Source organism: Hesperophylax consimilis, chromosome 18, assembly GCF_061612785.1.
Source record: "Hesperophylax consimilis isolate HC1 chromosome 18, BYU_Hcon_1.0, whole genome shotgun sequence".
In the NCBI taxonomy this organism is placed as follows: Eukaryota; Metazoa; Arthropoda; class Insecta; order Trichoptera; family Limnephilidae; genus Hesperophylax; species Hesperophylax consimilis.
The window spans coordinates 15,854,404-15,868,174 of record NC_142853.1 but is presented as its reverse complement, the minus strand read 5'-3'; the positions used below and the strand labels follow the sequence as shown (position 1 = coordinate 15,868,174).

General features: G+C 36.7%; 1 protein-coding gene across 2 annotated transcripts in view; it reads right to left on the bottom strand.

Annotated features, from left to right (window-relative positions):
* norpA (no receptor potential A) overlaps window positions 1-13,771 on the bottom strand; it is a 98,982-nt gene that overhangs the window by 17,471 nt on the left and 67,740 nt on the right. For both annotated transcript variants that reach the window (XM_089642606.1, XM_089642607.1), the window contains exons 7-16: window positions 13,337-13,573; window positions 12,733-12,899; window positions 10,391-10,601; window positions 8,504-8,762; window positions 7,766-7,942; window positions 5,234-5,387; window positions 3,156-3,313; window positions 2,283-2,489; window positions 1,575-1,739; window positions 862-1,066 (exon numbers count right to left, since the gene is read on the bottom strand). In XM_089642606.1, the coding sequence (XP_089498732.1) occupies window positions 862-1,066; window positions 1,575-1,739; window positions 2,283-2,489; window positions 3,156-3,313; window positions 5,234-5,387; window positions 7,766-7,942; window positions 8,504-8,762; window positions 10,391-10,601; window positions 12,733-12,899; window positions 13,337-13,573 (1,940 nt within the window). The remainder of the gene's footprint in view (window positions 1-861; window positions 1,067-1,574; window positions 1,740-2,282; window positions 2,490-3,155; window positions 3,314-5,233; window positions 5,388-7,765; window positions 7,943-8,503; window positions 8,763-10,390; window positions 10,602-12,732; window positions 12,900-13,336; window positions 13,574-13,771) is intronic.

Genomic DNA, 13,771 nt, shown 5'->3' with positions numbered 1-13,771 from the left:
GTCACTTACTGTTCACTCTTGGCATTCGCATTACTGACGCCCGCGACCCGTCATATGCTTCTGCATCTTCAATTCTGGCAAAATACTCAATTAAATCCACATTTAAGTAAAATAATGTAAACTTCACAGCTGTCAAAAGTATCAAGTGTCAAATCAAAACGTACTGAAAGGCAATAGGTAGAAAACTCGGCTAATATATCCGACATATAACCACTATTAGCTGCTTCAAGTACCCTATAGTGAAGAGGGACTTTATCTTACATATAGGCGTTTTTGAGCGTTGGTGAAATCGAAATAATACTTTATCCTATGCATAGTGCTTCTGACAGTTTATGAGCAGGATGGTGAAATACCCCGTAAGTCTGTCCCTCATGTAGAGATCATTCAAGTATGATGCCAGATCCTTCAGTGCTTTGTACACCATAACACTAATTTTAAATTGAACTTTTTCTGCGACTCGAAGCAAGTGTAGGTAATCAAGCAGAAGATTTTTGTTGATCAAATGATATTAATTAGCAAATGTATAACAGGAATTAAACCCTCAACTTCAGGATAGTGTTAACCAGTAGACCAAGTTGGTTGATTAACCATTTATGAAGTTCGATGCCCAAACAGGTTCTGGACTTCATAAGCGGCAATCAACTATATGTCATTTAGGACTGTGAGGTGAGCATCGAATATTGATACTGGCTTCTTCTTCAAACGGGAAGCCACTAGTGTTGCCGGGTCCAACGCTAAGCTACCAGTCTCATTATATTAATCACAACCTTGATCCCCCTCATACTGGGTTATGTTTGCAAGGAAATGATTACAAATGTATTTATTTATTTGGAAGTTAAGTGGTTAAATGAAGATACTAACCTTCAAAGCCGTCGGGCACGTATATCTTCAGCTCGATGTTGCAGAACAGCATGGGCAGTGACATGGGGAAGTTGGCTTCTGTCCTGAGTGAGATGTGGCGGTAACCACCCTGCAGTCCGTCCAGCGGCAGGATCCGTTGCCCGAGGAGTTTACCACTCTCGTCATACACTCCGAAACGGAGCACAGCAAGGTCGGGTAGTACGACCTGAATGACAATACATTAGTTTAACTTATTACATAAGCAGGGTATATTCCAGTACAGAAAATTTAATACAAGGGGAAACCACATGTTTATTGAATTTTTTAATTTAAAGTAAAGGTAATTTTCGTTTGATGCACTTATTGGATTTTTTTTTAATATTCGATACAGTTGTTGAACTCATCAATTTAGATAACTTTTAGTGTTTCTCTCGATTTTTGTTTCACTTCTCACAGTTTCCAGATCACTAAAACATTTTCCTTTGAGTACTTTTTTCATCCATAGTATGGAAAAAAAAAGTTACACAAATCGATATCAAGTGAATAGGTACTTTAAAGCACGGGAGTTATAATCTTTAAAGATTCCAGGCGTTTTAAACATTACCTCTCTCATATGTGATAATATCCCTTTGTAAACATTATTGTGAACATTTAAAGTAATCATTTTGAAAAAATCACAATAAAATATTGAACAAAAAATGATTAGTACATATAGAATAATATGTAGTAAATACCTTTCGGAACAAGAAAGGTTCTTCATTATAGACCGGGTTCAGTCCGTTAGCCGGCACCATTCTGGTCCTGAACTCCTTACGGATGGTGTCGGAGGGCAGTCCATACATGTCCACTTCCACATAAGTTCCCACCTTCTTGTCAGACAAGAACTGGCCTGCAATAACCTGTAATTAAATAAAGAAAACAGTTAAAACGCTAATCTGAGGACACTCAATAAATAATCTAACTAATGATGTAAATACCGCAACGAAAAGATGCAAAATTGTGTAATATTAATAAATACAACATAAGGGAGGATTGTTATCTTTGTATAGGTATGTATTCACTGATCTACAAACCTTGCACAACGGTTATTGCCTAGCCTTATCTGAACTCATCACTATCTGGAATCTGGTTTTAATTATAGGCAAAATGATCCAGTAATAACGCTTGGAAACTGACAGCTAGCACCAACTAGAAACGTCATTTTACTTGAACCTATGTACATGAGTTTAAGTTTCGTAATGCCATCTGAAAACTGGTGTCTAAAAGAAATTGCTTGGAAGATTAGTACATCTTAGCTGGTTCCCATCCTATCCAATTCTCTGGAGGTTCAGCGACACGATTTGGAAATTAGTTGGTGTTTCGAAATCGAACTAGTATCAGTTCAACACCATCTGGAAACTATTATTATTTTCGTCGAACTTGTCTGGAAACTACAGACTGACCTGCACAGAGCACTGAGCGGCAATCACGCCATCCACGGGTGCGTCGGCAAAGGGGTCGAAGTTCCTGTCTGCCCGGCGCATGAAGTCAGGTTTGAGCAAGTAGCCGCAGTTGCCATTATACTCAAACTTTCCCTGGTTCAGTTGCATGGGCAGGTCGCTGGTCTGGAAGTTCAGCGACACCATCTGACAGCCTGCATTCCAGAACACCTGGACAAATAATCAAATAGGTATAATAATATAGTATTCATCAAACCCCTGCAACTCTTCTTAAAAAAGTCGCAATTAAAGTAGCTTGATCATGTAATCATGTAGTGCTAAAATACTAAATTTCACTGAAAATACTGAGAGAGTATAACTCCAGAGGAAAGATCAGTTAGTCGCACTTGGCAAAGTTAGGAGAAGCAATTAGTAACTCTAGAATCAGTGCAAGGAGAGGTTGGGCCTGCTATGGATGGAGGTAACTGAAGTAGCGCAGGAAAAGGGTCGCCTGATGGCACCTTGTTGTGGCGTTGGGTCCCAGACCCCAATACTACAAGGGGAAGAAGAGAGATGAGAACAAAACATTCAATAAATAAGTAGAGACCATCAGTTTTCAGCGAAACTAGCTTTATTTCTGGGGAAATTCAGTGATGTTATGTAAACTTTTTAGTATTTAGCAACAAAAAAGTGGTAGAATACTGTTTTAAAAAGCAAAAAAATTAGAAAATTAAAAACAAAATTAACTCTCATTTTTACGAAAAAAAAACACGAAATAGATTATTAAGTGGTTCAGAATTGAAGTGGTGTGTTAAATTATATAGACATCTTACAGAGGTAACCAATTAGTTTAGACAGTATTTTTATTAGTGTGTTGTTGAACTGAAGGGCACTTACCTGGGGCATGTAATTGGAAGAATCGGCCCTGGTTCCCTTAGGGTAAATCCTGGACATCTGTCGCTTGTTATAGTTGACAAAGTCAATGGCCTGTTGCTTCAAGTAGTTCATTCCGGCAGTCTCCGCAAACGATGACATGTTGTGATGGATGTTCTTCTCTGCAATATTAATTGATTGATTAATAATCTGATCCAACCAAACAATTACTGTACGCTATCATTTTTCAATGACATTGTTTCACAAACATGCTGCAGCCCATAATATTATAAAACACATTCTGTCATCAAACTGATTTGAGATAATAATTGTCACTAACAGTTAAAAACCCGCTCCGCAAGTTTTTTGCTGCTAGGCCCTGCGGGCGGCACTTGGTTGGGCTTCCCCAGTTTAAGTCATACTAACAACAGTTACATTTAATAGGTAGATATTAGGTCATTCACAGAGAGAGGGTGAGTATATATTGTAAATAAATTATTACACTATAGCGCCCCTGAGGTGATATCTCACAAAAGCGGCGCTATACAAATTGTCCAATAAATAAATAAATATAATGTTTACATTTTATTGCGTACATTTTATTTTATATATCATTATTCAAAAGATGATCAAACTCAGATTCACTATTTCCATTTAGAGCTCCGAGATGTTCTTCGGAGTATACTTACTCCTGATGAGGTGAACTTCGTTCATGAAACATGTAGTGGTTGGATATAATAAAGTGATGAAAATTTGCATTTTAATGAGATAAAGTTTAATAAGATCACATTATTTTATTTATTTCCGTTGTATATCAATGCTATAAATAGATAAAATAATGTGATCTTATTAAACTTTATCTCATTAAAATGCAAATAACTTTATTTTCATCACTTTATTATATCCAACCACTACATGTTTCATGAACGAAGTTCACCTCATCAGGAGTAAGTATACTCCGAAGAACATCTCGGAGCTCTAAATGGAAATAGTGAATCTGAGTTTGATCATCTTTTGAATAATGATCACACTTTTGATAAAAATTCAGGTCTTAAAATACTTCACACAGGATATAAAGCATCGCAAATAAATAATTTTGAAATTTTAGAAATAAGAAAACATGTCAATATAAAATCAGATATAATTAATAAGCAAAAAAAATTATAAACCCTCTTTTAATTATTTTCCCACTCAACTGGTCTTTCCCGTCTAACGATATTGTAATTCCTAATTCTGATAAACCCCGCCCACTCTAACCCCTCCCCCTCCTTCCACTTCTTCTTTCCAACTGTAATCTATACTTAATTTTTGACTTCAATGTATACTTACTCCTGATGAGGTGAACTTCGTTCATGAAACATGTAGAGGTTGTAAGTAATTAAGTGATGTAAACAAAGTTATTTATGTTTTCAATAAAAAAAATAATGCCATTACAAAGTGATAAGCTTCCGGAAGAAATCTTCTTATTAAACGCTTGTTAATGGTCAAGTAATTTTGCGTAACTATGCGTATTGTTAGCTGCATTTTTAAATATTTGCGCCAGTCATTTGGTTCGTTCTTATACGGCCAAAGGGGCAGAGTGGTCGAATTTTGCCTGCAGACCCCCTATTCGGGATTTACCCGAAACATACGATTTGAATTCGACCAATCAGAGGGCCCAGATCGTCCAGACGCTAGCGTAATAATACTATCAGATACAGAATTTTACAAGTTTCTAAAGCAAGCTAAAAATGAAAAGACACTGGTCTGTAGGTATATGAGTGCAAACATAGGTCGGAATTCAAGTTTGGCGCGGTCGTGAGACAACGCTGTTCAAATATTTAACAAATACATATCTATATTAAAAATAATCTCGAGGGCGATGTGTTAGGACTGTTAAGAGTTAGATATTATCAGCGCTTTGGCAATTCGGCACCCGAAGCGGACTGCATGGATAAAATAATATATTGAAGAATAGGTTAGATTAGTGTAAGTTAGGGATGTTTTTTTTTCTTCCTTTTCTCAATGTTGTATTTTGTCACGGAACTCAAATTTAAGATTCACAGAGTTGTCCAAGACAGAATACTATAGTGGATAGAAGTGGAAACAATAATGAAACTCACGGTCGGCCACGTCGAATCCCTGAAATTTGATTGGCTGCGCATAGTTGACCATGGAGGACAGCCAAGGATGCACGTTGGTGGTGGAGCCAGTGTACGCCACAGGAGGGGGGGCGTCGTCCCCGGCATCCACCGATGCCGCCACTATCTCCTCAGGCTAGCGATAGATAGAAAAGACCAATCAATAAATATGAAATAAACATCAAGTGTGAGGAATGTAATTGTTTGGATTCTACAAACGTTGTGATAGATACTTTTTACGTCTTTTTCAGGGGCAATGTAATATTTTCACAAACTACAGATACCGTTACAAATGTATTATCGCCAATATTACAAAACGAAAGTTTCATCATCTATAAATCAATTGAACTTGTTTCATAGATGTTAATGGTTTGTCTGTTTTTGGTTATTAGTCTGACCTAATGTAGACTGAAACAGTTTCACTTCCAAAACAGAGCCGGTTTTAGAGCCAATGAGTTAAAAATGTGAGGAAGATTGAAAGCTTATTTTTTGATTCTGAGCCATAGACATATGAATATTAGTAGATCTGCCCTAAGTGATAAAAGCGTATTATTCCCCACTCCCCATACCGGTTCCATTGGAGCCGGCTGGGCTCGCGTATGGCCTCCTGTGAATCTAGAAAATGTGACGTCATCATTCTTGTGCGAACTAGCGTCGAGCTATGATCGAGCTTCATCGGTTCATTTGACGAAATAACACGGCAAAATGGTGGCTTGTGCTATGAAAACTTGTAAAAATAGATGTGAAGAGAATAAACCCAATTGTCGTATTACATTCCATATGTAAGCATTATTTTACTTTATTTTAAGCTTATTCACATTGTATAATATGGATCAGTTGTAGAAACATATACTATCACATCGAGATACGTCTGGACGCGAAACACAAAGCCGTTTGCATAAGAATCAGGGATGTGCCTTCGCCTTTTGCGCTTTGATAAAATACATAATCGTATCATTTGGAATGTCTATTTTTTCATCTGTTATATCTTGCTGGAACTCCGTCGTATTAATAAAGGATAATAAACCAATCATTTTTAAATTTATTCCACTTTAATGGCGTTATTACTAAACGAGTTTTGAATTTTACACAACTCATAAACAACACGGATAAATGGTTGGTTATCAATTGTGAAAAATTGGTATGTTTGGAAGTAAAATGTAGATACAGTGAGCCTGTTTGGAATGAAAAATGTATGTGTCATTTTACTGTCCGATGATATTTTTTATCTATTAAAATTTAAAATATTATATTTTTCTATCACACGTCGCCATCGATCATATATTATCTTCGGATCATTCTATCACACGTCGCAACGGACCACGTGTTAGGTACGCGCGTTATTTCGCATGTACGGTACTGCTGGAACGAGAAGGAGTGCATATCACTTAATGCGCTAGGTTATACCGATTGGCGATGTGTGATAGAAAAACATGTTTTTGTTTTTAATTGAAAAAGTGTCATCGGACGGCAAAATGATGTCCAAATTTTTACTCCAAATACTCTTAGGAATCGCTGGTAAAAGCTGGGTGTATATAATATCATTTGTTTTTTTAGTTGTTTTCCTTTTCTATTATCTTCTTAAAAGTGAAATGTTATATATTTTCTTAAAGATTTCATTATTTTATTATTAATAGGAACAGAGCGGTTGTGACAACCCTCCAACATTGCTCAAATGTAGCGATTCTCAAGTGTGCTCATCGTTGTTTACTGGGAAGTAAATTATGAAACATTTATAAAAGTGTCTTAAATAAATACGGAAACCAAATATTCGACCCTGAAAATAGAAGAAATTTACTTTGCCGAATTTGGACTTCGCAAATTTGTTCATAATGTGGCGAGTAATTTGCGCTCCCATGTAAAAATGTCTATTCATTCAAAAGCAGATTTTACTTTAAAGAACTAAATGGTGATATTATAATGCGAGATGCCTATATACTGTCAGATTGCTTTATTGACGAATCACAGTCAGCTTTCCCCTATGCGTCCCGCAACTGTTGGTTTTACCCCTCGCCTTTAAGTTCTCGTCTATTAATATTCATGTCTATGTTCTGAGCATAATAATAATAATAATAGTTGGATAATTTGTAGAGCGCCGTTTTTGTGAAAAATCACCTCAAGGTAATTAAGTAATAATTGATTTTAAAAATAAACTAAAACCTTCAATTTTTAAACGGTTCAAACTGGCGTTAAATTTAGGCAACGCTACTGGTTCCCAAGACAGCTAAAAACCCTAATTAATTATTAACCCTACCAACGTTAGCCGTCATGACGTCGCCAACGCCCTCAGCAAAAACAAAAACGAACATATAGTTTTGGCTAAAAATCAAAAAAGACAAATTTAAAAAAATTAATTGTCTACCAAAAATTTAATTAAAATGCACTATGTATTATTGTAATTTCGACAGAAAAAATACCCTACTGAAGATGACGATTGGAAAAAATGAAAGCAAGATTAAATAGTTCAGCTTGGTAGCTATCACTGGACATCAATAAAGTGAAAATGAGTAATACCTTTTTATCAAGCACCACAGCAGATGCGTCTTCCTTGACCTCGTCCTCAATGACGAACTGTCCTTGCTTGAACAGCTCCAGCTCCTGCTTCTCCACCTCGGGTTTCAGTCTTTTATTTTTTATCAGGATCTTCTTCTTCAGCAGACAAGGCGGGGGGAGCGGCACTCCGGGATCCAACTTCAAATCATACGCAAATCTATTACACACGTAATAACTAATTCATGCTTGCGGCATGGTGACTTTTTACAAATTACATGACTATTTGAGCTCTTCGACCACCATAGTAAAACGGAACCATTGAAAGGAACAGACTAATTTTTTCCATAGAAAGCCCCGGAATAGTAGTAGTTCTGCAGATAATTATTAAAACAGTAATAAACACTCGAGCAAAATGAGCAATTAAAAAGTATTTAAAAAATATTGTTTTTAACATGAATGATTTTTAACATGGTGACATGTCTTATTTTTTGTCTGGGAAAGAATAAATATTCTTTGGAATCAAAGCTTCACAGCTCATGATAGAAATGATAATACGAACGTTATATGAGTTTCGGGTAACCGAATAAAACAATGATAAAATAACTGAAAAAAAAAACACTTTTCTTCAATGTTTTGTTTTGTCTTGGAACTGAGATTTGTTGTATCAGCAAACAGATATTTTGCTTTGTAGTCATTTTCCTATATAAAAGAGATTTTCGTATGTACATATTTATAGAAAGCATGTATGTTGATAATTACAGGAAAATCAGGTAGTGGCTCCTTCAGCAGTAGATCGCCGAGGATCTCGTCGCAGTACTTGGCCAGCTTGTATTGCTGGGCCTTGCAGCAGTGGTTCTCAAAGGATAGGATGACGGGGTACTCGGATGTGACGAAGGCCGTGTCGCGCAGGGCGTAGATGACGTCGCGGAACAGGATGTCGGTGCACATGGCCATGCCGTGCGTAATAATCGGCTCCTCGTCCTCACCCTTGCCATCCCAGCAGTCCAGTTCGACGCACCTGTAGGGTTGTAATGAGCCATTAGACACAATTTGATAATCATTGGGTTATAAAATCGGATGTAGTTTTGGTAAACAATGTTGGAAGTTTCAATATTTGCTAACACAAAATGTGAGGTCTTTCTATGAAATTGAGTGTTGCTGTTTGAACACAAGCACGCACTTGAATGACAATGAAATCATTGTCATAGTCAGAAAGTATATTTCTGCTATTTGCAAATGCAAATCATAACACATACATGTGCGCGTAAATAAACCATTCACTAGACGGGCTTTTTTTATGTAACAAATTTGTCCTAAAAAACCATAGATATGTCAATATACAGACAGTAAAATTCTCATTTGGAGCCTACTAATTATACTATACACCAGCCTTATACTATACGCCCTGAGAGGTATGTGTATTCCAGACTTTCAGAGTTTTTCATTGGTGGATATAGTTAGGCAATCATATGACGTCACAATATTTCGGGTCCAATTTTTGATCGGAGTTATACCCCCCTGCATGTGCGATTCATAGACATAGAGAATTATTGTAGTCATATTCTTTCTTTATGGTCTTCCATTGTAATCAACCTTAAGGCGATGCACTACGTCGTGTAATATTTTAAATTGAGCCGCTATCAATAACAACCCTTACGTAGATGGCGATAAGGTTTAAATTCCCGTTTAACACCATCCGCCTGTTTTGATTTATGCAAGAAAAAAAACATGGCCAAAAAGTGCCTTTTATTTTATTTTGTGGATGTTCAGGCATAAATATTTCATTTCGATTATTTTTTTTCGATTATTTTATAAATAACTTAATTTGCCACATTATACAATAAAATCATAACCGAAAATGGGTTCGTAAGTAGGAGATTTTGAACTTTAAAGCAGTTTTCATATGCCTTTACATTATTTTTTTCTGGGCTTATAAAAAGACTTATCTAAAAAATACTTGATTATTTCAAAGGCCAAGATGTATTATACTCGCAGTATTTAATTAAAGCATCTGAAACATTTCTAGGTGACCAAATTTTCAAACCAAAAACACATGATTTTACATTACTACGTATGGCATCGCCTTAAATACACCTCTTGAAACACAACACGGCAAATGAATTTAATTTTCCTCCATGAAACCACAGAATGGAGGAAAATTAATATATGTATGTATATCAACTCATTTAACAAAAACACTTTTAATCATTGAATATAATATTAACAACTCTCAAATGAAAAATATGAAACAGAAAAAGATTCAGTTGGATGTAGGAATTATTAATTCCTTTCTTTTTCTGTTTCCTGTTTCAGTTTTTTCATTTGAGAGTTGTTCATATTATGTTCAATGATTTAATATCACAATTTGAGGTTTAACTCAATAAGTTATTTCACTAAAAAAATATTTAAAACATTTTTAGTTGAAAAAATAAAATGAAAAGAGACGTAAGACTATGGGTAATCTGCATCCCGCCAGAAGCATCTGTCAGTGCATTTGAAAATTAAACAAAAAACGGTACTCTTGCCTCCAAACCGCCACCCAGAGAGATATGTGTTATGACAGGAGTTGATGTAATATATATAGTAGTACAGTACTGTAGACAGAGGCATAGGATAATAGTATAGAGAACAGAGAAGAGAGCTCACCTGCATCCCGCCAGAAGCACTTGTCTGTACATCTCAACAGAACTCTTGCCTCCAAACTGTCGCCCTGAGAGGTATGTGTTGTGTGAGGAGTTGATGTAGTAGTGAGAGAGGGGCTGGTCCATCTCCATGTAGATGTCCAGTCGGTCCAGGAACACGGGCGCATTCTCGTCCGACATGAGATAGCGAATGAGGCCGTCCTTTGTCAATTGCTCTGTAAATGGTAAAATGAGTGTCGTGAACAATGCACGTTTCAAAATGTGTTAATCTGTATTGTTGTTAGGTATTAAAATTCCTGAGTCAAAATGTTACAAAAAATGGGACACAGTCCAATATAAAATAATACAAATCAATGCGTCAAATTGTGAACTATTATGTATTATACTGTATAATCGACTACATATTATTAATTTGGTAGAAATTTTGAGTTTAATTATGTATGGAATCAAGACTTAAAATACTTAACCACCTTTTCATCGTTTGACAGGTATTTTAATGGAGCCTGCTTGAAGGGACTAGCAGCATTGATCTCCTGGAAACTGGTTTTTTACTGAACCTTTTGTTTATATGTGCCATTTTCACAAAAAAAACAAAAAAATTTCATACACATTTCCAAGCTAGACTTACGTAGAACTGAAAATTTTGTTGTTTTGATCCAGAAAAATTCAAACATACAGCTCTATGAAACCAAAGGTTCTCAACATAATTTAAGAGAAATTTTTAAAACTGTAGCGGTACGCAACTACTCGATTCGGACAGTGTCGGGTACTATTTAGTACAAAATACCAAGTGCTAAGGTGCTACGATACCTAGGCCGTCGTAGAACCTGCTGGAAACTTCGGCCGTTGCCTAGAGGTCAAGCCGGACAGTACTAGAAACTACCGCGCTATTCCTACACGCACTGGGCGACCGCTAGAATCTTCAGCGTAACGGGCGGCAACCTGTAGCGATAATAACTAGAATGTTCGGAAACGTTCTTAGGTGCAACTTGAATCGCATTAGAACCTACTAGCGAAACATCATAGGTACTGCCCATCTACCTACCTGCTGGATTATTCTCGATGCATTCGTGCCTTATATAAACGACAGCGGGCGGGCAGACTCAGGCAGTCTACTACATATTTTTAATGCGCTAATCAAAACAACTTAATCATTTCGCACCGCGATTACTTAAATAATCCTTGCTCTGTCTGTTGTGACTAATTACATTTGTGGTATAAAAAAAATTGTAAAAATTTATTCACAACCGTTTTATCCCGGCAACAGAATAAATCTATTATAAAATATTTCATAGTTTAATTTCAACATTGAACACATCTTCAACCTTCGCAACCGAACTTTGTGAATTTTTTATTATTTTTATTACTTTTTTATTTATTGGACAATTTGAATAGCGCCGCTTTTATGCGATATCACCTCTGGGGGCGCTTTACAGTTGATGCAGGTATTAGAAAAATAAAGTTAAGTTACGTAAAATGAAGTAAGAAACAGGAGACACGAAGATAAAATATGGAGACTCTGCAGAAAGAATCCTAGGTGGTGAAGAAACTGGACCAGCTGCTGCAGCGAAAGAGTCCATCGCATCCACAAACAGTGCCAGCACAAGGTTCGTCATGCGTCCAGGTATGTGTCTGCTGCTAATAAAGCGCTGACACAATATCCTCTCATATATACCAGACCTTGGCAGCACCGCTGTGACATTCGGCGAAGATAAAAGATGGAGACTCTGAAGCAAGAATCCTAGGTAGTGAAGAAACTGGACCAGCTGCTGCAGCGAGAGTCCACCGTGTCCACCAACAGTGCCAGCATGAGGTTCATCATGCGTCCAGGTATATGTCTGCTGCTAATTAAGGTCTTACAAAATATCCTCACATAAATAACAGACCTTGGCAGCATCGCTGTGACGTTCGGCGAGTCCTTCTTCATCTTCATATAATCCTGTTCCTGGTGATTGTGTTAGTTAGTGGTGCATTGTGCGAAGATATTAAAAATGAGACATGTCATTCAAAAATAAAAACGAAAATTAGATCGTTCTACCTCCGTCAAACATAAAAACAATTAATATTGTGGTACCAAGATATCAAGTTGAAATTAAATATATTATTATAAGCTAATAAATAGAAAAAGTGAGAGATTTCTTACAATTAAACTGATTGATCAGTTTTGTAAGATCTAAGTAAGAGAAAATAATGTACATAAAAAAAAACTGAATAAACACATTTAAAAAAAAAAAAAAGATCCATTCACCATATTTCCCAAAATTATGTTACTTATCCTGTTTTTCTGGGCGCAAGAGCAGTATTACCCCATATTATACAACTAATATCAACATGAAAGTCTCTTACTGGCAACTTTAGCCTCCTCGTTTTGCTCGTAGGTGTTGATAATTTCCGCAGCTCTTTTCTCATCATAAAGGGGGTACAGGATCTCGTTCAGTCGGGGATCTCGTTGCTTCTCGTTCATGAAGTTGATAAACTGCTCCAGATTTATGGTGTCAGCCTTTCCTTGGGTTCTAAAAGCAGACAATCAAAAGTATCAATCAAAATTATTAACCTAGAAACTAATTTGATGTTTAATATTTTGTAAGGGCTATAAACACTAAGTAAACCGATCAATCAACGTTCAAATCCAGTAAACTGGCATTCCCGTGTCCCGATTCCACTAAAGTGGCTTTGAATATGTGGAGCAACATTTTTTTAAGGATTTTTACTAAAGAAATGACAGAACTCGTAAAAAAGAAACTATTATATTTCCTGTGTTATGTCATCACCTTCATTAGATTTTAATCACCTGTAGGAATATTTTATTAGAAGCTTTTTTTGACATTGGAAAATGTGAGATGGCTAAATTTGTTCTAGGAGGGTTCATAGTGTCCTTTTTAGGTGGACGTTGGAGTCGTTAAAGCACTTTGGTAATTTTATGTAGCTAAAGTTCACGTTTTCCACTTACATAGATCTAAACAGTTCCTCAATGTCATTTCTAGGGCAGATCTTGTGGTAGAGGGCGTAGAACTTGTCAAAGGTGAATGCGTCCTTCTCGATGGTGTCGGACTTGCCCGAGGGCAGGCCGAGATCGGACAGGCACTGGTATACCAGTTTCTCCGTTTTGCCCGAGGCAAAGGTGCGCGCCACTACCTTGACGGGCACCTTGCCCTTGTGGTCCGTGAGGAACCCCAGCCGCATCCAACTGGAATACAAAACACAAGAGTTTACTATACACGGTGTCCGAAAACTCGTAGTACGAGCGGGAAACTGGTGAGTCTACATCACATAGAAAACACAAACACTGTTTTTTTTTTTCCATCTGAGCATAATGATTAAAAACTTTTGGAGCGGGGTCTATGCTTCTATGCATTAAACGGCTGATATTACCACCTGACTGAAT